Source organism: Papaver somniferum, unplaced genomic scaffold (assembly GCF_003573695.1).
Source record: "Papaver somniferum cultivar HN1 unplaced genomic scaffold, ASM357369v1 unplaced-scaffold_10, whole genome shotgun sequence".
NCBI classification, from domain to species: Eukaryota; Viridiplantae; Streptophyta; class Magnoliopsida; order Ranunculales; family Papaveraceae; genus Papaver; species Papaver somniferum.
Genome location: NW_020618825.1, coordinates 3,392,848 through 3,417,026, shown reverse-complemented (window position 1 = coordinate 3,417,026; position 24,179 = coordinate 3,392,848). Strand labels below are relative to the sequence as shown.

The following is a 24,179-nucleotide window of genomic DNA, read 5'->3' as shown; positions in this document are numbered from 1 at the left end:
GTTGCCAATTTCTGTAGGAGTATCACAAGGCTTTACTCCCATTTTTCCTGTAGCCTTCAGCAGGTCCAACACATATTTTCTTTGATTCAGAAAAATACCCTTCTTTGAGTAAGCAACTTCTAATCCCAGGAAATACTTCAGTATCCCTAAATCCTTGATGTCAAATCTGGAATGAAGCATTGCTTTAAGATTTCTAATTTCTTGTTGATTGTCTCCTGTAATCACAAGGTCATCAACATACACTAGAACTATAGTTATACCAAGATTACTTCTTTTAATAAACAAGGAAGAATCGGCAGAGCTCCTTTTGAACTTATTCTGGATGAGTACTGAACTTAGATTTTCATACCATGCACGTGGTGATTGCTTTAAACCATATATTGCCTTCTTAAGCTTGCAAACCATATTTCTCTCTCCTTCTCGAGGGTGTCCAGGTGGTATACTCATATATACCTCTTCTTCTAGATCACCTTGTAAGAATGCATTCTTCACATCCATTTGAAACAATTTCCAATCTTTATTAACTGCAAGAGACATGAGAACACGAAAAGTATTCATATTTGCAACTGGTGCAAAGGTTTCTGTGTAGTCTTCTCCATATCTCTGAGTAAAACCTCTTGCCACTAATCTTGCCTTATAACGCTCAACAGTTCCATCACTTCTGTATTTAATTTTGTACACCCACCTACATCCAACAGTCTTCTTCCCGGGAGGCAACTTTACAATACTGTATGTATTATTCACATCTAAGGCCCGTAACTCATTCTCCATTGGTGCCCTCCATTTTGGATTAGACTTTGCTTCATTGTAGTTTCTAGGTTCTTGATGACTAGATATAGCACTTAGAAATGCAGAGTGTGAAGAACCTACATGATCATAAGTTAAATGTGCTTGTATAGGATACGCAGCGGAATGATATGTAAAGAAGTCTTTGTATTTCTCTGGAGCCTTCTTCTCACGACTTGAGGTTCTGACAATTGGTATTACTGGTTGATGATCTTGTGGAACCATAACCTCAGATTCTGGAACTTGATGCGGCACATCTTGTAATCCTGTATTATCATCAGTAACACTAACATTGTTGTCTGAAGCTTCTTCATGAACTGCTTCATTATGCACATCCAACACTGCATTAGGTAAGTCCACCAACTCTACCCCACCACCATTATCTCTGTGGGAATCTGTTGCAGTAGGTATCTCAGTGATAACTGGAAGTGGTGCCAAGTCTGTGTAACACTCCCCCTGAGACCGACTGCCAGAATCACACTGAAAGTAAGCCACTGCTTCATCAAACACAACATCACGAGAAATATGTAGCTTTCTAGTGGGTGGATGATAAAAAATATAACCTTTCTTTGTAGATGAATAACCAAAGAACACACATTTAGTTGCCCGTGAATCCAGTTTATCACGATGCTTTGCCTGTAAATGTACGTAACAGACACAACCGAAAACTCTGAGATGAGAAATGCCAGGCTGATGACGTTTCAAAACCTCTAATGGAGATTTGAACTCAAGCACACGACTATGCATACGATTGATCAAATAAGTGGCCGTCAGAGAACCATGAGACCAGAATTTCTTTGGAACATGCATCTGAATCATAAGAGCACGAGTAGTTTCCAGAATATGACGTAGTTTCCGTTCAGCAACACCATTTTGCTGTGAAGTACCAACACAGCTAGTTTGATGGATAATACCATGACTATGCAAATAACCTGGAAGAGTGCCTTTGACAAACTCAGTGCCATTATCTGATCTACAGATTTTAACCTGTGCATCAAATTGGTTGCGTATCATACAATGAAAATCCGCAAATACAGATGAAACTTCAGTTTTGGATTTGAGTAAATAGATCCATGTAGCACGTGACCAATCATCTATAAAGATAACAAAATACTTATACCCATCATAAGCATCAATTGGAGCAGGGCCCCATAAATCAGAATGAATTAATTCAAAAGGCATTATAGCACGAGTCACAGAATTAGGAAATGGAAAACGAGATTGTTTAGAAAACTGACAAACATCACAGACTTGAGTCTGGACAGAAAATGTGGGAAAAATCCTAGACAAAACACGACTAGAAGGATGTCCAAGTCTTTTATGATAAAGGAACTGCGGAGTAGATCTTTGAGTGAGACATGCCATGTCACTAGAACGTAACAGGTACAATCCATGAGAAAAGATGCCTCTACCAATCGTCTTCTTCATCTTTCGATCCTGAAAGATGACCGAGGTAGGGGTAAATGTAACATCACAATTCAGAGAATTAGTGATTTGACCAACAGATAACAACTGAGTAGGAAACGATGGAACAACAAGTGCATTAGATGGCGGATAATCTGGAAAAAAAATGCACTTTCCCACTGCCCATCACAGGAGCAGTAGAGCCATTAGAAACTGACACATTTTTATGAGAGCTGTGAATAAATGCATGAACTGACGAAGGATCATTTTCCATATGATCTGTAGCTTCTGAATCAATAATCCAAACTTGGCGGTTGGAAACAGGCGTAGTAAGAAAGGCTAGTAGGTTACCTGAAGTATGGTTGGCCTTGCGCTCAGTCTTATTACCCAACTGGTTAAAGAAATCCTTCAATTGGTCTATGGTAAAGGATGAATTGTCAGCTACAGCAGCTCGAGCAAGCTTATTTTTGTCAAAAGTAGCTTTAAGATGAGGATAAATATCCCAACAGCGATCCTTGGTGTGACCAGTTTTATTACAATGATCACAGTGAAAAACTTCTCTCTTACCCTTAGCACGAGAATTCTTGTCCTTATCAAATGGCATGGATCGTCGTTTATCATCTTTGGAGCTCATAAGAGCACTTGATTCAGCTGCATCCAGGTCTACAATGCTTTTAGAATTAGGATTCATAACTTTCTTACGCGTCTCTTCACGCTGCACAATCGCCACAGCACTCATGAGAATAGTGCTTCTAAGAGATTCATACTCTGGTTTGAGGCTACTGAGCACATCAAAGATTTTATCCTCCTCAACCCTCTTCAAGAGAATTTTGGCATCAGTTGTATGAGGACGATATGTATCCAGTTCATCCCACTTCTTTTTTAAATAACCAAAATGCTCAGTAAAACTTTTCGTACCTTGTTCAGCCTCAGCAATCTCACGTTTCAGCTCAAACACCCGAGCAACATTATTCCGTAAGCCATACAGACTAGCAACAGACTTCCGCAAATCCTTTGCAGATTCTGAGAACGAGAAGATTTCCGAAATATGTGGTTCCATCGACTGAAGAATCCAAGTGCGAACAAGTTGATCATCAGCAATCCAATCTTCATACTTTGGATCCTTAGCATCTGGACAGGTACTATTCTCACCAATATACCCAGATTTTCTTTTACCCCCAAGAGCAAGAGCAGCAGCCCTAGACCAGCTTACATAATTGACATCATTCAGCAAGACAGAGGTTAAACGCAAACTAGTATTATGATCTGATTGTGCCATAGTAAACACACAGAGAAACAAAAACTTGATTACAGAGAAACGGCCAGGATCGTTAACGATCCCCTGATACCATGTTGGTATGCATAAGATGTTATGCAGTATGCATAAGATGTTATGCAGTCAATATTGGATCTGCATAAGATGTTATGCAGTTAACTAAAACAGATTAAAGAAGAAACACAGTTTAACGTGGTTCGGCTATAGCCTACGTCCACGAGAGAAGAATGATTAGGGTTTCTTATTTTCAATGGAGGTTTTACAAGAAGTGTATATATATATCCTATACATGCCACATATTCGTATAGATAGCAACATATCTAGAGAATATCTTCTTGCAGTGTAAGCCAATCATAAATAGAGAAACCAAATATTCTCCTTTGTTCCAACAAATCCCAGTAAGTACAACTGTGCGCTCGAATGTTTTGGGGATATCATATCCGCCTTCTGCTGGGGAATTTTCAAATGTGACGGCTCCTATAATGGAACCCATCATAGCATTTTTGGCAGCAGAATCATACCCTTTACTTGTTAACGTATACCCATATTTCGCCTATATAGGTAACCCTAAGGACATAAGTTTGGATTATGCATTGTTCAACTCTAACGAAGTTGTTGTTAGAGACGGTGAACTCGAATACACGAATCTCTTTGTTGCTATGGTTGATGCAGTGTATGCAGCTTTAGAGAAAGCCGGGGGTCCTACTGTTAGGATTGTTGTTTGAGAAACTGGTTGGCCTTCAGCTGGAGGTGATGGTATGGTGGCAACTATCGATAATGCTCGGATGTATAACAGAAATCTTATTGCTCATTTAGCATTTTCACCAGGAACACCAAGACGACCCCGAAATAACTTGGAGACATATATATTCGCATTATTTAACGAAAATCTCAAGGCTGTTGGAACTGAGAGGAATTTCGGGCTTTACTACCCAAACATGACAGAAGTCTACGTTATTTAACTCCACAATCCCATAGCGCGCTTTCATGTCAGATTAATGCCATGTACCCGAAAGATTTACAGGATTTCTCTTGGGGTTTTCCCGGTTTTTGTAGAGCGATTTCTTAGAGTGTATTTTCCACTGCCCTTTAGAAATCTTTTCTTTTATTTGGAAAAGGCTAAAGATACTTTCAGTTAGCTACATTGAGTAACACTTATGTTTTTGAGATGAACGGTTAATAATTTATTCAAAAAAAAATGATGGTTATCGATTTTTTCTTAATCAACTTTGAATATGACTTATATGAATCTAATTCTGACTCAAAAACGCAAAAACAAAGAACTTATGAGTTGTTTATCTTTCTGAATCAACTTTTGAATATGACTTATCTGAATCTGACTCAAAAATTAAACAATAATAATATGATTTCAGGTGAATTTTCGATGTTGTGGTTAAAAGCGGAATCAAACTCTCTTCATAGAGCTTCTGGCCCCATCGAAAATATTTAGACCAATAGAAACCTTTGGTTTTTTCATACCCAGCACCAATCTTTTTTTCAGCCCCATTTTTTTTGTTTTTCTTCTCAATACCACGTTTTCCAAACCCGCCTCCTCGCTCTTTCTTCTCAGCACCGTTTCTTCTCCATTCTCTCTGTTTATTTTGCAGATTTGAAATCATCGAAAATTAACTACTGTATTAGCTACAGATAAAAACCAATATGGTTTGTGTTTTTGGAAAGATTTCAAAATCTAAAACAAGAACAAGTATTATAATAATATATTTTGTATGGGTTGAAAAGTTTTATTCCGCAAGGAATGAAATACAAAGAAGCATTTTTTGTAAGAATGTTTGATATTATTGCTCGATTTTCGGTAAGTGTAGTTGGCGCAATGGTAAGCAACTGCATCTTGACATGGACAGTTATGTTTCAGTTTCAACGTGTTGACTTTTCATGAACTTGATTGTTGTTCCTTTGCTTGGTAATGTCTGTGTAGGTACACCATGTGCCTTAATGGGATTGACTCCCTGATTTACCCTTTGGGGATGCTGGCAGACTCTACATATGAAAAAAAATCCAAACAACGTTTTTATGTGTCAAGCACTGGAGCCTGCTAGCAGAGATCCTTGCTTCAAACCCAAGTGTATCATGAACGCAAGGTTGCAACTCATGTGGTGAAGGAGAGAGATGCTACTCATATAACAGTAAGTATATTTTTCCAAGATCTTTAACATATGCCAATTCGACTAATTAATATATCAAAGATTTTTATCTTATATCCAAAGACCTTTAATGACAACCTACCAAGTAGCTGTAGCGTTGTATATTAGTTAAGATGAGCTGTAGGGTGTTCATGTCCTGATTACAATGGATGTTCTTTTAGTTTTTTCTTTTTCTTTTTTGGGTGATGCCACATTGATCGGTAATGTGGAGAAGGTTGATGTATTAAAGTTATATACTGCTGACATTACATATAGTGTACACTCTATGACACCTTAGAATTCTCTAATTAGCTATTTTTGTATGTGAAAGCCAGTACTTAGCACAACATATGAATATTGTTTGTTACTATTGCAAGAACGGCATATTGTTAAGCAATCAGTCGTTATTTAACGGGACAACCATTGATGTGGCTGTGGTACTTATTCTTCTGCTACTAGCAGGCATTAGTTATTCCGAAGTATATGGGTGTTTAAGTTAAGAGATTTCGTTCCTTGGTCTCCTCCACCAGATAATTCATTCTCTAAGATTAACATAGCCGTCTCCACAATTCGAAATCTTGAATGCATTATGCAATATTGCATTCCCCTTCCGATTAGTCAAACGTGGTAACATTTTTGCCGCTGACATTAAACTCAACAGTTGATAATATCACTTTGGCGGCATATTCTGCAACATCTGACATTTGGATTATTTTCAGATTAGTTAACATGAGAAACACTTTTTGGTTTGGAATAGTAAGGAGTTCAAAATGGACTTGCAAAGACTTTGGTTTAAGAGTTCGTACTTAGTCTAATGGATTTGGGATGATTTAATATTCAATCTCTTATGAATTTTGCATTTACCTCTTACTTTGTTAATATTGTATAGCTTTTTGGTTCGATAAATTAGTTACCCTTTTCAACCATATTAAGTTCTGTATGGCGTTCTCGAGATGCACTAAAACTAGAAGAATCCAGTTGATGTTGCTTGAATCAAAAGTATTATACAGTTGATGTTATCACTACAACAAAGAAGGCTTCTAGGGATGATCACTTCTAAAAAAACCGTCCCTAGAGGTTAGTTGTTGGGACCCTCCACTTTAACCGTCCCTAGAACTGTCCATTTGGGACGTCCCTGTCTGGCCGTCACTATTGGTCCACTAATAGGGACACATTATTTTTAGCCGTCCCCAATAGATAGATTTTTGACAGTTGCGATTGAGTCATCAATAATTTAATTATTTTCACTACAAAACAGAAGGCTTCTAGGGACGGCCCATTCTCAAAAAACCGTCCCCAGAATGCAGAAGTTGGGACGACCCGTCTAGCCGTCCTTGGCGATGTGTATTTGAGACGGTGCCAAAAAAACCATCCCAACTGGTCCATTATTAGGGACGAACTATATCCGAGTGTCACTACTGGTGTACTAATAGGGACGGATTTTTTTGTGCGTCCCTAAAAGCTTCTAGCCGTCCCAGTAAGTAGAATCATCCAATGCTGGTGATTATATCGTCGGTAACTTAACTTCTGTACTCCCTAGAACATAGTGAAACTAATCTATTTCATTTTTCCTCTCAAGTTTTCATCGCCTATTCTGTTCATGTTTTCATCGACTCTACTAAAACCCTAAAACTCTCCTTCGTGCGATTCGTCATCACTTTCTTCTCCATCTCCTTCGTGATACTCATCAGAAGCGAAATCTTCACTTTCTTCTGCTATAAGTCTGTCAAATCTAGCAGATGCCCATCATGCAAACTTAGGGTAAGAATCTCTGTAATTTATCTGGTTTGGTATTTGATTAATTTGCACGATTTCATCTTTGATGTTTTTGGATTCAAAATTTAACCTAATTCTCTCGATTTGCGTTGGGTTTATTTCTGTAATTTTTTTTTGTGCATATCGAATTCTCTCTATTGTAATTTTGGTTTGCCCTAATTGATTGTTTGTTTAGTTGAACTATTAGTATTGTTATTTCAGTTTCGAGTGTGATGATTACATGAATTGCTATTTGATTAAAAGCAGCTGACCCATCAACTAATTGTGTTGCTGACCCACCACTAGTTGTATTGTCTCTGCTTAATTTGGTTGAGTTCATTGTGATTTTTTAAAGATTGCATAGGTTTATCTGTATGGTAGTTCATCCTAATTCCTTTAGTGGTGGTAGTTCATCACTAATTTTATTGTGCCTGCTTAATTTGCCAGCTTTTGAGTTCATCCTGATTCCTGCTGCTTGGTATAGTGTTAAACTCATGTTTATGTTGGATCATAAGAATTAAGAATGGCAGAGATGAATAGCTTTAGTGATATGATACCGTTCTTAGGTTGGTGCTGCCTGGGGCATTGAACGCATTTGATAAAATTAGGAAAAAAGGAAAGTGTTTATCATATTCTTTACTGTTTATCATGTCTGTTTAGCTTGTTATATTGTAGTATCACGTATTCACATGGACTGTACCACTTGTCTGAGTTAGCATATGCTGCTAGATTCCTTAGCGTTACCTTATTTTTCTTAACGATGCTCTATCGACTATATTATATCTATGTCCAATGTACTACATCTATCTTCATATCTAGCCTGTACTTATTTTATTTTATTTCTATCAATGTACTCACTGACTTAAGGTGTGTTCCGCCAGGTGCATATTGCTGGTGTTGGCGATTAGGTTCATATCATCGCAGGATCATTCGCTGGCTTGCATGCTCATAATCATCGATCGCTACTAACTTATAAAGTAATGGTATTGTTAAATTTGTCAAGTTTTATGTAACTATCACCAAGTAATTCATTACTAATTTTGGTATGTTCTGCGTTTTTTCCTCTTTCTGTTGTGTATGGGACTTTTGTGTGCATGTGTGACTAGTGGTTTCCGTTAATCGTAAGTTTATTCCTTAGTCAGTTTGTAGAAACCATGGATAAGAGTTGGGTTCACAAGGATCGGTCGGGTAAAGAGTATGAAGATGGTTTGAGGATGTTCTTGGACCATGCATTCAAGGAAGGGGTTGTTACTGAAGATAACAAAATGAAATGTCCTTGCAGAAAGTGCAATAATGTTAATTACAAAGTTAGAAGTGAAATATTCAGTGACTTGATATTGCACGGTATGATGAGAAATTATACTACATGGTTTCATCATGGTGAGAGTTTAAGCTCAACGGTCTCATCAAGTATCGCACCACAGGATACATGTTTTGAGGTCGGAAATAACAATAATGATGGACCAGGGGATGACCTTTTGGGCATGTTGCGAGCTGTGTGTGGAATACCAAGAAAGATAAAGTACGTATTTTCTGTCATCCATGCTCTTATTATCCCTTTTATCATTTACCCACTAGCGCAAGGCTCACAACAAGCATCGTTTGTTATTATTTTCTTTTGAAACAGGAGTTGGCGGCTAAAAATAAACTAAATAGGTCCAAACAAACAATTCAACACACTGGTGGTTCCAAGCCACATGGAATATGCAAAAGAGGTAAAGCTTCTGTTTAATTTGATCTTGGTGAGGATGTTTCGTATGTTATATGCAACCAACAGCACAAAATTTCATTTTACAGATGCTAGCCGAAACAGGAAGATTCCCTGAACGGCATGAAGTATTTCTTAGGACCAGATCCAAATGAAGAAGTGATGGATCCTGTTGCTTCTGAACAATACGTATACCTTTATACTTTTTAAGTTTTCTTTCGGGTCATCTGTTTTTTGCATTTGTAGTTCGAATTGACCTAACTTTCGAGATTGATTTACTTGTAGGATCGAATGGTGGAAATACACAACCAGGCTAACCAACCTGGATCTTGAGTCGTTTTAGGTGGATGAAATGATGCATTTGCAGCTGTTATGGGACCAGATAGACGTGGTCGGATTCGTTGCTTTGGCAGCACTGTGAAGCCGAAACAGTTTTGGGGCGAGTCATCATCATCAAGTAGAGTTGTTCAATTGAAAGAGGAAAATGCAATGCTCAAACGAAGGGTTGCAGAATTGGAGGCTCAAGTTGCAGTATTACCACCAAACCAGAAAAATGAAGGACTTGAGGTATCGTGCATCATTCACTTTTTTTTTACTTAGAATTTGAGTCATTGTGAATTGATAAGATTAATCTTAGACCCAGTGGTTATTTAGGTATGCATGAGCTTCCGTGTTATCTAATTAACTATGTCTTAAGCCAAGGAGAGTATAGGTTTTTGTCCCATGTAGGTTACTTATAAGTTTGATAACTCTTCCCAGGTGCAGTTTAAATGTGACTTGTATACAGTAATCTGCTTTATCTAGTACTCGTTCACTCCCAATGCACCACTGTTGACATCCTATATGTACCAACTAACAAATGGTAATTTCACTTTAATGAACCGGAGATGTTCATTACTGCAGAACTGATTGTGAATGTGTTGAGCTTTTTTTCTTTTTTCCTGACTGAGAAGAATGTAACTATCGATTATCTATTGAGTAGATTTCTGTTTGTTGCAGGATATGTGATATGGAAAGGTGCAGGAAGGGTTAGTTTCCAGATATTAACAGATGATAAAATAGCACTCAAACGCCGCAGGCCACTGATTGTAGTTAACAGATGATAAACAGAGACACCATTTACTGTAGAGAGTATATGAACCTAAATTTTTGCTTGTTTTTTGAGAATGGGAGGTCTCTTTTGTAAACAAATAACATGGTTTTTGAGTATCTATTGAAAAATAATCTTCTATGAATTCGTCTATGATTCTCTATTCTGTGGATGTATGGCATTCTATCTGTCTCTGTTTTGTGGATGTATGGCATCTAATCCTGGTATGTGAATGTATGAGGGATGGCATTCTGCCAATTAAAGCAGGGAAATGGAGCTTCAGTAATATTCAGATATTAGGGACGGTTTATTAACCGTCCCCATTGTTCCAGTTTATACTAGGGACGGTTTTGTTAAACCATCCCTATGATGCACTAGGGGCGGTTTTAACTTGTTTTTCCGGCCGTTTCAAAACCGTCCCTAGAAGATGAAGCCGTCCCTAGAAGTATTAGTGGCGGCCAAGAAAAAACGTCCCTAGAAGATGAAGCCGTCCCTATTAGTACTACTGACGGTCACTCAGAACCGTCCCTAGAAGGAAAATCCGTCCCTAATAGTATCAGTGACGGTGGATCTGGGGACGCAGCAACAAACATCCCTAATATCTTTTTGGGACGGCTTTCCGGTTGTTGGGACGTTTTTCTGACCGTCCCTAGAGGCCTTCTGTTTTGTAGTGTATGTGTACTTTCACAGAGATTATATAGTTTTGAACTCAGTGTACTAAACTTGATTGCAATTTACGAACGGGTCACCTCTGACAAAGAGTTTGTTGCCTTTTTGGGTTAGACAAAAGTAACAATTTCTCTTTGGACTTTGTACAGTTTCAGAGTTACTAGGTGAAAAAAACTGGCAGTAATGTGTGGAACTGCGAGAACTACTCCCTGGAAACTCAGAGATGACATAAAGAGTTTATTAGGAAACTTCAACAACAGTGCATTTGGGTTTCTGCCAAAGATGGACAATACTGCAGCTCAATCTCTTGCTACTCATGCACTCTCCAACGAAGTCCAAGCTAGAAGGACGAACTCTGATATCCCAGCTAACATAGTTTCTCTCTGGAATGTAGCACATAATTAACTTTTCTTTTTCTTTCTGTATACCAAAAAAATAAATAAGTAGTGATATTTTATTGGTAATGATACTGTTTTGTTTTCTCAATTGAAAATAAAAAGATTGACTCGATATTTTTGCTGAAAGTTTTCTTGATCATTCCAGCTACTAAATACAACAGATAATAGAAAATGGCACATGCACGGGTTTAAAAGGGATCCTTAATGTCCTGGACCGGCAAAGGAGTGTCGAACCAACGCTCACATTCATATAATAATACTCCGCAAAATTTACAGGAGTGTCGATCGGCAAAAGATCGTCTCAAACAGGCATGCTGATATACTAATACTCTGCCATGTTTACAATTTCAGCTCAAGTAATTGTCCAATCAACTTGGACCGAATTTTTGCCTCAGTTGTTTTAGTTAGGGGTACAACTACCCGAGCTGCTAATACTCTGTGATCTCTATGCAAGTATAAAAGCCCTTCATTACATTTTCAGCACATATAATAATTCAATTAACTTAACACCTTGCAACGCACGGGCGAGAAACTAGTAGAGTTATATTTATGCACAATGAGTCAAGCACAACACAGTACCTGATTCGAATAGTTCTGAATCAAATGCATGATCCAATTCGAACCTCGACTTAGACGTCAGAAAAAGTAAAAAATAAACAATCTTACAACGGACTCAGGATGAGTGGAATTCAGATCCCGAGTCAGATACAAACAAACAGGGTGTGAGTATTCAGAACCCTGAACCATGTACATAACTTATGTGTGCACCTCCAGTGTGCATGACGAAACTCTCGCGAGAGAGATTTTGGGATTAGGATTGGCATAGAACGAGAGAGAGAGAGAGAGAGAGAGAACGCAACAACATGTCAATGAGTCAGATTGGGGGTTAGGGTTCTTCCGTTAATTAGCCGCTGATTGAAGAGAAAGAGATGGCGGCAGTAGCAATCGTGACAAAGATATATGTGAATCCTCAAGCACTATCTATGATTCGTGTTCTTGCATCCCCTGGAATAGATAGAACAACTACTATTATACCTGGTTCTGAAGTGGTAAAAGCATATAGTACAACTGCGGTAGATGAAACCAAAACAACAGAAGATAGAGGAGAAAAAGATGTTAATAATAAGGTAAAACGGCAGCAGCAGTGGTTTCTGATGATGCGTGGAAGAAGAAAACTCTTAAAAAGATCGAGAAAACTGGTTTGAAATTCCTCCAACTGCCCCAAAAGTTTTACAAGGACCGTGAAGAAGACGAGATGTTCATCGACTCAAACGATAAATTGGTCAGTTATATGAAACCCATCAAGGAGTTGTGGAGTAAAAAATTGGAAGAGGAGGAGCAGATACTCTTACAAGAGGCATAGACACAATTGAGAGATTTATTACGCAGTCATGCAGGGTTGAAAAATTGTCATCAAAAATTCCTATTATCTATCCAGCACCACCATGGGTCTGGAGGAGAAGAAATTATTAAATTCGCAGTCGCTTCACCTTACAGAGGTGTAACTAGTGTTAGGAGATTAGCATTACAGCGTCCTGGTCCGTATGGATTACCAAGACAAGTAGTGCATGATGTGGTATGTATTACCACCAATGATGCATTTCTCTTGTATAATCCCACCACTGGTGAAACATCTCCTTGGATTGAAACTACCGTCACTTGGAAAGGAAAAGCGCCTAGGCGCAAAGTGGAGTCCATCGCTTTAGGATTCGATTCAGAAAGCTGGAAACATAAAGTGATATGCATATCAAGTAATGTGAAGAAAAAATCTGATCCTGAAACTGAAAATGAGTTTCTGGTTGCGGTGGTACGTGGGGGACTGGTGAACACCATTGGAGAAAATTGAAGTTTGCTCCACGCGCCTTCGAAGACGCAGAGAGGCTTGTGTTTGAAGATGGTCCTCTCTATTTGGATGGTAAGATACATTGGCGATGTCATTATGAGAGAAGATATTAATATATTCTTATGTTTGATATTGAAAGGGAAGCCTTCTTTGATATTCCAATTTCTAGATTTCTCATTCAAGAGTTCATGGATTCCTCAAAACATGTACCGTCGATGATGATGGAATTCGATGGGAAAGTAGCTATACTAAAGAGTATATCAGATCAAGAAACAACTTCTTCTTTATGGATATGTCATGCATTTAAAGGTGGGAGGATTGAATGGTCGGAAGAGAAGGTCCCGATACCTTACGCCTATGTGTGTCCAGGTGTTAACATTGAAGATCTTTCATGGACAGATCTCATCTTTGTACAATCAATCACATCGTCGTATTTCCTACAAAGGTGTCCCTGTCCCCAAGGGTTCCAACTTGGCGCATCCGTGACCACTTTGATTGTGGAAGGATAACACAATTGTAGGAGTCATTCGACAGCCTTTATGTTGTTGTCAATGTTCTGGATCAATGATTGTGAACACACAAATCACGAAGGCATCCGAATGCTCACAACCAATCATCGTAATCTAGAGAGATTTGTGATGATGATATCCTAGTGTTGATTCCTTGGCTCAAAACTTTCGGGTTTATCATAGCCTCATCTAACAACTCACTGCGAGGCGTTTGCGCACGGGATATGGGTAAAAACAAAGAAAGCGAAACGTATAAGTAAAGATCCATGGGGTTAGACAAATATAAAGTGCTGAAATGTAAACAAGACCGAGGTTTACGTGGTTCAGCACTAAGGCCTACGTCCACGGGGTTTGTTGTTTTACTATATTCTTCACGGTTACACGAGTAGTCGAATGATTTTTGGGTTTACATGTTTCTCTCTTCTAAAGGATTAACTTACACTTGCAATCTCTCTCTCTCCTTCCCTTTCTGATTTTTCCGATCCCCTTTCCTCTTGGTGGAGAAGGGGTATTTATAAGGTTAGAATGTGGGACCCATCTCTGAAGGTCGTTGAAACCTTATCTTCTTGTGTTCTTGCGTCTATCACGCAGAGGTCTGCGTTTTCCCCTTGATCCCGCAGATATATCCTCGCTCGTTCCACAGGTTGATCGACACGTACACTGCTCAGAGTGTTTAATGCGGGTAGTTGAGAGGTCTGCTCGTGTCAGACAAGTGTCTTCTGCCCCTGTCACGTCCGTGTCAGCTAACTTTCTCTCCACCGTTGATCTTAGCTTCTTTTGGGGATAAGATAAAGTAACTCCTCGGGGTTTATTCGGTGTTTCGCAGCGCATCATGTTTTGATGTCTTGGCCTGCATGCTTTCCACGTATCTTTTTATATACACGTGTCTGATAGTGAGATATATGTGTACACAATGATGTTTCACATTGTCTTAATTTTATGTCAGTTTTTAGCTCAAGTCACTCAGGGGTAGTAAGTTATCGGTTTGGTTAGACGGACATTATGCAAATTGTGATCTTTTGCGAGGTTTGGATATTACTTGCCATGGCTCTTTCAAGTATGATACTAAAAAGTGTTTCAAGTTTACCTGTTGAACATCATATTCTATAGCTGGATGGTTATGAGAATGCTACAACTCCATAAAAATTTGGATCTTTGCAGACGAGAAATAATCAAAGATTTCTTCTTTGACTTTTCTATCTAGCACAGGACCAAAAAAAACAAAACCTTTCATTATTTTTCCCTTCAATCTGAAATGATCAATTTCGAATGCACGTACAAACGTTTATGTCGATGCCTTAGCTTAGGTCTAGCAATACCTGAGAAATCCTCTTTTTTTCTCCGGCCTTGAGTCAACGGTATAGTAACTATTCCTCGTCTCTCTCCTCGAAATCCCTTCTTTCTGGATTTTTTTTTCTTATGTGGTTTTTCTCAATCAATCTCTCTGTAGATGGTCATTGTCTCGTCTGATTTGAAAACCCCCATTTTGATGAGTTTGTGCAGTAAGTGTTTTCTTCCAAATTCTGATTTGTATTCTTATTTTTCATTGAAAGAGTAGAGCATTTTCGTCATTGTCTCCATTCGGGTTGGATTCATGGTCATTTTTTCCCATTTTCTCAAGAAAAAATTAGGGATTTGGTCTTAGAACAATGGGGTTTTGTTTAGTATGGAAAACTGAAATTAAACATTGGGAATTATTGCTTACCAAGCAGAGCTGCAAGGAATAAAGGAATACAAGCAAGGGAAAATTAAAGCTTTATCTATTGGCTCAAATGAGCATGAGTCTTACTTGATTCATGAGGTTCGAATTGTTCTGTCTCATTGCGTTTGTTTTGCTTTTACAGAATTCTATCAGAACTGTGCTATTTTCGAGCTGAAACTTTGAAACATTTCATGTTTATAATCTTGCATAAGATATGAAGAAATGTTGTCTTAATTTGGCTGATTAATATGTCTGTGTTTAGTGACTTTTCTCGTCAAATAACAATTGCCTGCTCTTATGTGTTGAATTCTAGCATTTGTACTCATATAGCTAGTTTATTGAAATAATTTTTAAATTGCATTGTCAATCAACTGCAATTATGTTTTGGAAATTAAGAATCAGAGAAATTTACTAACTGAACTTTTCGGTTCTTTCCAATCCATTCAATTTGGTTTGTATGATGTTAGAGCAAGTAATCAGATAGTGTCTTCTACTTGTTGTTAAGTGGTTTTTCTACTCTACTTTTATCACAAAAAAAAAAAAAAAGGTTTTTCTACTCTATCGAGCAAGGAAACTCCTTATATTCGAACCAGCTGTTCCTAGTGGACCTTAACATGTTAGTTGCTGCTCTTATGACCATAATCATGGATAGAAGTAAGGCATTAGGAGCAATATACCCTGAAAGTCATATTATTGGTTTCTTATAATGTGTGCTTTTGTTGTCCTTCGTAATCTTATCTTTTGTGAATGTCAAATCAAATGCTGTTATGAAACCTGTGTGGTTTTGCTGTTCTATCTTATGGATGTATTTGATAAATGAAAAGTCACATGCATGTCTTATGCTGATGTGAAACTTGCGTGGTTTGCTATTTATGCTGGCTAGGTTGAACTGCGGTCTTCCCGTGATGGAGAAAGACTGGGTTCACTTGCTAAGGTTTTGAAGTTAAACCTATTGTGGTTTTATTAGTTTTTGGTGTTTATGTTGTGCGAAGTCTCATTGTGTTATATATATGTTAATGCGGATCAAAGACAGAATATAGACTTTTATTAGTTGTTGTTTATGTTTTGCTAAGTCTCATATTGTGTTATATATATATGTTAATGTAGATCGAAGAAAGAATATAGAGTTGCATTGGCAATTTTTTTGAGAAGTATCAATGAGAACCTTGGCAATCTGACCCTGATTAAATGTCAGAATCTAGCTTCGAAAATCCAGAATATAGGTAGATTATGCAGCTTTAGATCCATGTGGATGGATCATTCAAAGCATGTGTTTCGATGTAATGAAGGGTAATGCCGACTCTATTCCATCTTCCACCATGGGATGGGGATTATGGGGGCTGGAAGCTGGAGAAAACACGCCGGTATGTTAGTGACTCTTACGGTGCTTTCTCATTTTCACAGACTCCACCTCCACCACCATGACCAGCTCCAGAGCCAATACCAAAATCCTCAACTCCGCCACCGCCTACCTAGGATGTGGAATTAGTAGGGCTGCTGAAGGTGGTTGAAGCTAGGTGCTGGAATTGGGGGGGACAAGTGATGAACTAGGAATTGGAGGTGGTGAACTGTCGGTGCAGATGGTGGTTGTGGCGTTGTTGGAGTTGGTTTAGAAATGAGGTTTGGTTGTAATTGGTGCTGGAGGAGGTGTAGGTGATGGAATTGGAGGCAGTGGCTAGGAAGTGATGGCAGAGGTATATGTGATGCTGGCAATTGGTTGAATTGGTAGAATTTGGAAGTGATTCTTGGATGTGCTTGAAATTGTTGCATGTTCTGGGTTGGATTAGCTCTTGCGTTGTTTGATTGTAATTGGTGGGGCCTGGAGCTGGTGGATGTGTAAGTGGTGGGATTGATAAAGTTGGTGGATTAGGGTGTGTGGGTGAAGTTAGAAGTGGTGCTGGTTGTGGAATTGGAGTTGGAGGCGATGTTGTTGGTGGACTTGGTGGTGGCCAAGGAGTGGGAGGTGATGCTGTCAAGCCTGAAAGCCCTCTGTGGTGGTGGTGGAATTGGTGGAGGTGGAGGTGGTGGACGAGAGGTGGAGGAGGTGCTTGTGGTGGGATTGGATTATGGTAGTAGTAGTACAGAACTTGGTGGTGGAGGTGGATTTGTAGGAGAAGGTGGTGAAGATTTTTGGCAGGTGGAGGTATGCTGGTGGAGGTAGTGGGGGTCCCTGGTTGGTGGAAGTGCAGCTTTTGGAGGGAAATTGAAGACAAGCTTAATGATGCGTCGCTTCGGTTTCTGGAGGAACACCCTGATGATAAAAAGAAAGACTAGGGGGAGTGTAGTGAACAACAGCCAGCAGATGCATTAGTGGCTTCAGCCACTGCGGATGGTGGTTCTCAAAATCTTCTGTAGCTCCAAAAAAGCCAGAGAAGTTGACAAGGAAGAAGTCTCTCTTAAGATATCGATGGAAACTATGATCAGACAGTTTGTGAAGTATGTGGTAGTGGAAGAAGAAGAAGAAGAACCCGAGGTTTCCACACAATGCAGTCATATGCGTGGCAAGCGTGCCTTACCCGTAAGTACAAGTTCTACATCCTTACGTGATACGTGATCTAGTGGGAATGTTTTGCCTTTGTCACATTTGGGTTCTTGACTCTGAAAGCTTTGTGCTCGTAAATTTCATTGGGCTATGACATGTTTACAGACCTTATTGTGATTGTTTTGGAGGGATTTTTGTGTCTAATGGTGTATTTGGACTAATATGAGCACTAAATGATTTCAGGGAGGAGCGGCCAAGATTTTGAGAATTGATTGGTCAAGGATCATGCTGGTGGAGCCAGTAAATGGACTTAAAATGAACGGCATGTTTGATGTAAATTACGGTTGTTTCATTATTTCTTATCGTGCCTTGCACCTGTATCATTGAAATTTGACTTTTATGTATTTATTTTGGGTATTACAGGTAGATTATGCATCCTTAGCTCGATATAAATGGATCATCCAAAGATTCTTTTATATGGAATGGAGGTAGCGCTGACTCTATTGCATCATTCTCTTTCGCCTTGGGCTGGAACCTGGAACTGTCGATTATTTCATGGATTTCACAAGGTTAGTTGATTTTAGATCTTTGGAAACTGAAGCATGACACCCTTAAATATGTTGAAATATGTTTAGATTCTGTATGAAAATATCTCTATATGAGGGCCATTATGACTCGGCCATTGCATAGGGAACTCGAATTTATACTCCCTTTGACCTGCAGGTCTTTGTACAGTCTCATTTTAAGCCTCGAGTCACTCCCGTACCATATTGTTTCGGTTGGCACCCTAGTGTCAATATTGGGATTTATCATTCTGTCTGACTTCGTGTTTAATTTTTTAATTTTACCAAGCCTAATCACGTCTGGTAAATTGCTAAATGTGTGTTTGTTGTCTTCTGCGGCTGCTGGGTATTTTCCATTTACCAAAATTTTCTTTACTTTGTGCAGACTTGTTGTTGACAGTGTGTCGGAGGTGGTTGACTACTGGGGTAACTTTTAATGAGCCACATGTCTTTTGCATGTTAACCTATTGCGCTGGTACTTGGCCTGGTGGTAATCCTGACATGTTACAGGTTGCAGTATCTGCTCTACCAACTGGTGTGTTTAAGCTAAGTATGCACTGGATTGCCCCATTCCAAGGCCTACTGTATACATGAAAATCAAAAAAGGTTTGTTCTGTGTCCACTTTCTCAAATTGGATGTACTCACTCGGCTCACACACTAATTATTTATTTATCCACTTAGATTTCCTATAATAATTCAGCATTTTTTTTAATTTGAGACTCTTTTTTTTCAATGGCAGCAGTAGCTTATCAAAGGGAATGGTCTGACAAGGAGTAGCTCACCATGTTTCATCTATGCGTCCGTATGGTCTTTTTGACATTGCTGTTGTTTTGGTGGCGATCTCTATGACCGTCTCTGACGAGTTGGATTACATAGGGATATAACACTACTATGAACAGGTTCCACATCTCTCTAACCTATATAGAGTGTAAATCTACAGTTTCTAAATATCTCCGACCTATATAGAGGGTAAATCTGAAGGAGCCTTGCATTTCATTTTAACATATAAAGTTAAAATTTTCAGTATGTACAAGTCTTAGGTCAACTCTTATGGATGTCAAATTGAAGTTTCAACTTTCCATCTACATCAGCTTGAATTTGAAGCTAGTTCTTATGGTTTTACTTGATTCAGTAAATTTCTCCATCTCAGATTTCTCTGGGTCAAATGGTTGGGCGCAACAGTGTAATTTCTGTGTGCCCATTTAGAGCAGAGAACTTGATTCAACTTTCACTTCAAGCATTGCTTGATCCACAACCTAATATTGGTTTGGGTAACGGTTTTCCAACTTGAATATTGAAATCGGAGGCTTTCTTATGGTCCTCCAACTTTGACAGTCAAGTTGCAAAGGTGTTGCCTGAAGTCATCATTCAAGCTGTTGATCAAGCAAATGTTTGAACCGAAGGTTGAAGCAAGTTTGAGGCACCAAATGGTTAGTGGACATTATTCATTATGCCCAACAACTGGGCTAAGGTGTGCCAAACCATTGGGCGAAATTAAGTTGATTCAACTAAAACTAGTAAAATTAGTCTCCTGTTCAAGCTGGCGTGGATGTGAAGTTAACTTTGATGACCATAAGAGTTTGCCTTATGGTAAGCTAGGATGAAACTTTCGATGAGCCACACGTCTTTTGCATGTTAACCTACTGCATTGGTGCTTGGCCTGGTGGTAATCCTGACATGTTAGAGGTTGCAATATCTGCTCTACCAACTGGTGTTTTTAAGTTAAGTATGCACTGGATTGCAGTTCCCCGTTCCAAGGCCTACTGTATACATGAAAAATCAAAAAAGGTTCTTTCTGTCTCCACTTTCTCAAATTGGATGTGCTCACTAGCTTTGGGGATTTTACAGGAATAAAATATATGATTCGTGGAAAAAAATGTAACTTAATTCTCTAAATTGGAAGCAGTTATTGAGAACCACCAATAACCGGCTCGCACACTAATAATTGATCTCCTATAATAATTCAGCATCTTTTTACTTTGGGACTTTTGTTTTTCAGTGGCAGCGGTACCTTATTAAAGGAAATGGTCTGACATGGAGTAGCTCACCATGTTTCATCTATGCGTCCCTATGGTTGTTTTGACTTTGCCGCTGTGTTGGTGGTGAGCTCTACGACACCGTCTCTGACGGGTTGGACTTTGTAGGGATATAACACTATTATGAACAGGTTCTGCATCTCTCTAACCTATAGAGTGTAAATCTGAAGGAGCGTTGTATTTCATTTTAGCATATATAGTTAAAATTTTCAGTCCTAGGCTAAATCTTATAGATGTCAAATTCAAGTTCAACTTTCCATCTACATCGGCTTGAATTAGAGGCTAGCTCTTATGGTTTTACTTTGATTCAAGTAAATTTCTCCATCTTAGATTTCTCTGCTTAAAGTGGTTGGGTGCAACAGTGTAATTTCTGTGCTCCCATTTAGTGCAGAGAACTTGATTCAACTTTCACTTCAAGCATTTGCTTGATCCGCAACATGATGTTGGGTTTAAGGCAACGGTTTTCCAACTTAAATACTAAAATAGAAGGCTTTCTTATGCTCCTCCAACTTCAATATTCAAGTTGCAAAAGGCGCTGCCTGAAGTCATCATTCAAGTTGTTTATCAAGCAAAAATGCTTGAACTGATGGTTGAAGCAAGTCTAAGGCGCCAAAATGTTTAGTGGACATTTGTGCCAAACCATTAGGCGAAATTAAGTTGATTCAACTAAAACCATTAGAGTTAGTCTCCAATTCAAGCCGACATGGATGTGAAGTCAAACTTTGACGACGATAAGAGTTTGCGTTATGGTAAGCTAGGATGAAACTTTGTCGAAAATGATTACATGGGATCTACCCTAATGCCTTGTTCAGGATGCTGCTTCAGTTCATGAGAGGGAGTTGCAGAGTAACAGCCACCAAAATCTACCCATGCTGATGAGTCGGACTTTGATGGTGATAAAATGGTGGGTTCATCACTGGTTTAAGCCCACATCAATATATGTCATTCTAGGCCCATAGTCAATTTTGTCCGTATCCAGAATCACCACGTGTTCGGTAGGTAATGGGGAGTAGTGTTGAAAAGCAGGTACACCGTGTACCTCTCAGAATAAAAACCTACTCATTACGCTACACGGTGGTGGTGGCTGGCGGCGTTATCAAGCAGCTCCATCTCGTAAATCACACTCCACCACAAGGGTATTCTCGTCAGTACGTCCGCTAAATAGGGATCTGTCACGTGACAACTCTCTTAACAGATAAACACGTGTTATCCCTACTCGAAACCCCATGCCTTGTCACGTCGATCTTATCCCAATCAACTTTATCTCATCAACGATCGAAATCCTTTCAATATAAATCAACGGTTGATAATCACGGAAGAGTTGTTCGATGTTTAACGCCGAATTCCGTCTTTAAATATCTCCCTGCATTGTGGGGAATTGAACTTTGAGTTAAGCAACCTACTAAATTAAAATTCTGTTATAAAATTAAGACTTTCATCTTCTTCATTTCTCTGAACTTACTTGATCCTCATGGGTTTATTAGACCAACTTTGGGATGATACAGTTGCCGGACCAACACCTGATACTGGTCTCGGAAAGCTAAGGAAACATTCCACCTTTTCTTTCCGGTCAAATTCCGGCAATAAAGGTATGTTATTGTGCTAACAGGCGCCTCTAATTAGATTTTTTTAAATGTATTATATTGAATTGTATTTAACTAATTGATGTTTGTTATGTAGAAGTAGAATCAGTTGCGAGATCTAACAGTGAAGATTTGTCTGACGAAGTGCACAGAAATGTGACTCGCAGTATAATGATCCTAAAACCGAGACCAGGAAATCTGACGATTAACGGTAATGATGGTGGTGGATCATCAGCACCAGCTTCACCGGCCGGATCTACACCTCCTGTATCACCATTCACTCCATCAGGATCACCATTCTCTGGTAAGCCCGGTAACTCGTTATCAAAAAAGCCTTTAATTACTCTTTCTTTTTCACCATAATGGATAAAGATTGTGTGCACCAGTGTGGGTCCCACATAATGTTGCCAATTAGTCAAGATGTCTGCATCTCTGTGGCTCCACAATGTCTCCATTTAGGTAGATGATGATAGGTAGTGTTGTTTTGGGTTTGGTTGATTTTGTCCCACTAGTTAAAGTGTGTATATGAACCCTAAATACAACCCGTTGATTTTCGTTATCGATGTAGAATAATGTCTGGTTTGGTTAAAGTGTGCATTTGCGGGTGTAATTTCTGTTTGGTTTTTCTCGGAAAAATGTTTACAAAGAAGGGAAGGTTTGATTATTTTTTGTTGTTATTATTTTTGGTTTACGGCATATTATCCAAAAATCAGGTGGTAGAGAATCAAATCGTTTTCGTGGCAGATTATCGTCGGATGTTTACGAGAGAGGAGCGGCTTCCTCGGCTCCAACAGCAGTCCCTATCCGAGCAGCAGCAGCAACAACAGCAATGGGGGATGGATCCAGGTGCACACCTCCTACTTACAACGTGTGAAATGTGACCAGTGCTAGTTTCTTTCACCTGACCGGCGACTTTTACTTAGCAGTACTACTACTTTTTATATCAGACGAGGATACAAGATCGAATCGAAATACTAGCAAGATAATGGAACTGAGAAATGGCTTTGTTTCTTTTTGTTGGTTTAGGTTTTGTTATATAGTTATATGGTAGTGCTAGATAAGCATGTATTTAGCGTATGTTGTTTCCCTATGTATATAATGTATGAAGTCACTACCTCCGGCCACCATTTACGGTGGTTGATTGCCTCAGTGGATGTGCAATGGAGTTTGAAGAGCCGAGTTTTTTTTTGTTTTTTGTTATGCTTTTTCTAGTGAGGATGTGATGTTTAGTAAAACCATGTAAAACTAGCTTCAGAGAGCTGTGTGGTTTTTATGCAAGTAAATTTGGAATTTGAAGGCTTTCACTTCTTGTTCGAGCTGTATTTCTGATTTTCAATGCATCCTTATTATGATTTGAAGGCTCTGAAAAAACTTGACAAATAAAGCCTCCCATGTGAAAAGAGGGAACACTAGAATTGATTATTTGCCCCACAGATAGGAGACCTCCCAACCTATCTATCATATGTTGCAATGAAACGCCGGTCTCTATGGGCTATGGTCATGAAAGGAACCACATATGCCCTTCATCACCCATTTAGTGATCAAAGCATGTAATAACAGATGCCAAGTACGCAGACATACCCTACAACCATTTCTGGGATGAACCAGTGGGTCGAATCAAGTTTTAAATTGGCAAAGAGAATCGACAACTGAGGCGGGTCGACGTTTATTCTAGATGTGGACTGCTCACTAACTTCTTGTTGGTGATTTATTGGGGGAGGGTTGTAGGCCAAGGAGTCATGGGTGCTTGCCCTTGTGATGCAAGCAGGAGACAGTTTTGTCCAAAAGCCTTGCTATGGTCCAAATAATTTATAGTATTCATATTCATGGAACCTGGTAAGTGGTGACACAAGCAGGAAACAGGTTTACCTAGCTATTTAATTGGAGTTGCGACGAGTTCGGATCCCTTGAATGGCCTTTCTCATTGAGGAATGGAAATGTATGCTTACCAATTACTGCTACTTTTGGTCATTGAAGACGACTGGTTGCCAACCTAATTTGTCTAACAAAATCCCATTTATTAGTGGAATCTTCACAATCTTGGTTATTCTAATATTCTAAATTAGGTTTCCGCATGGCAGAATCCCTTTTTTCTTTTCGAAGACATGAGTTTGCATAATATTTCTCAGTGATAAAAGAAAAAGCAAAAACTGACGAGAGTTGCGATTGTGAAAAGGATTTATAATGCTAGCAAGATGGTGGAACTGAGAAATGGCTTTCTTTTTTTGTTGGT

The 24,179-nt window shown here is 39.0% G+C and overlaps 1 protein-coding gene and 1 long non-coding RNA gene across 3 annotated transcripts; both read left to right on the top strand.

The window, feature by feature from the left end:
• The first annotated feature begins 14,682 nt into the window (after positions 1 to 14,682).
• On the top strand, positions 14,683 to 20,299 carry LOC113326728. The gene is made up of 7 exons (XR_003348501.1): positions 14,683 to 15,380; positions 16,389 to 17,799; positions 18,007 to 18,096; positions 18,187 to 18,332; positions 18,712 to 18,752; positions 18,837 to 18,932; positions 19,070 to 20,299. It is a non-coding gene; the product is annotated as an uncharacterized LOC113326728 (long non-coding RNA).
• Positions 20,300 to 21,730: 1,431 nt separating this feature from the next.
• On the top strand, positions 21,731 to 23,268 carry LOC113326727 (dormancy-associated protein homolog 3-like). Of its 2 annotated transcripts, none has more exons than XM_026574392.1 (3): positions 21,731 to 21,952; positions 22,044 to 22,250; positions 22,691 to 23,268. In XM_026574392.1, the coding sequence occupies exons 1-3, from the start codon at positions 21,835 to 21,837 to the stop codon at positions 22,825 to 22,827; spliced, it is 462 nt and encodes a 153-aa protein (XP_026430177.1). In that variant the 5' UTR covers positions 21,731 to 21,834; the 3' UTR covers positions 22,828 to 23,268. The 2 variants fall into 2 exon arrangements, with proteins under 2 accessions (XP_026430177.1, XP_026430176.1); XM_026574391.1 differs by having other exon boundaries at positions 21,733 to 21,952; positions 22,660 to 23,268.
• Positions 23,269 to 24,179: the final 911 nt, after the last annotated feature.

Bases quoted from the DNA above. Each gene is read 5' to 3' on its own strand.
- LOC113326727 (XM_026574391.1), top strand. From the start codon at position 21,835: ATGGGTTTATTAGACCAACTTTGGGATGATACAGTTGCCGGACCAACA. The intron at 21,953-22,043 runs GTATGTTATTGT...TTTGTTATGTAG, and splicing joins GTCAAATTCCGGCAATAAAG to AAGTAGAATCAGTTGCGAGA. The intron at 22,251-22,659 runs GTAAGCCCGGTA...TCCAAAAATCAG, and splicing joins ATCAGGATCACCATTCTCTG to GTGGTAGAGAATCAAATCGT.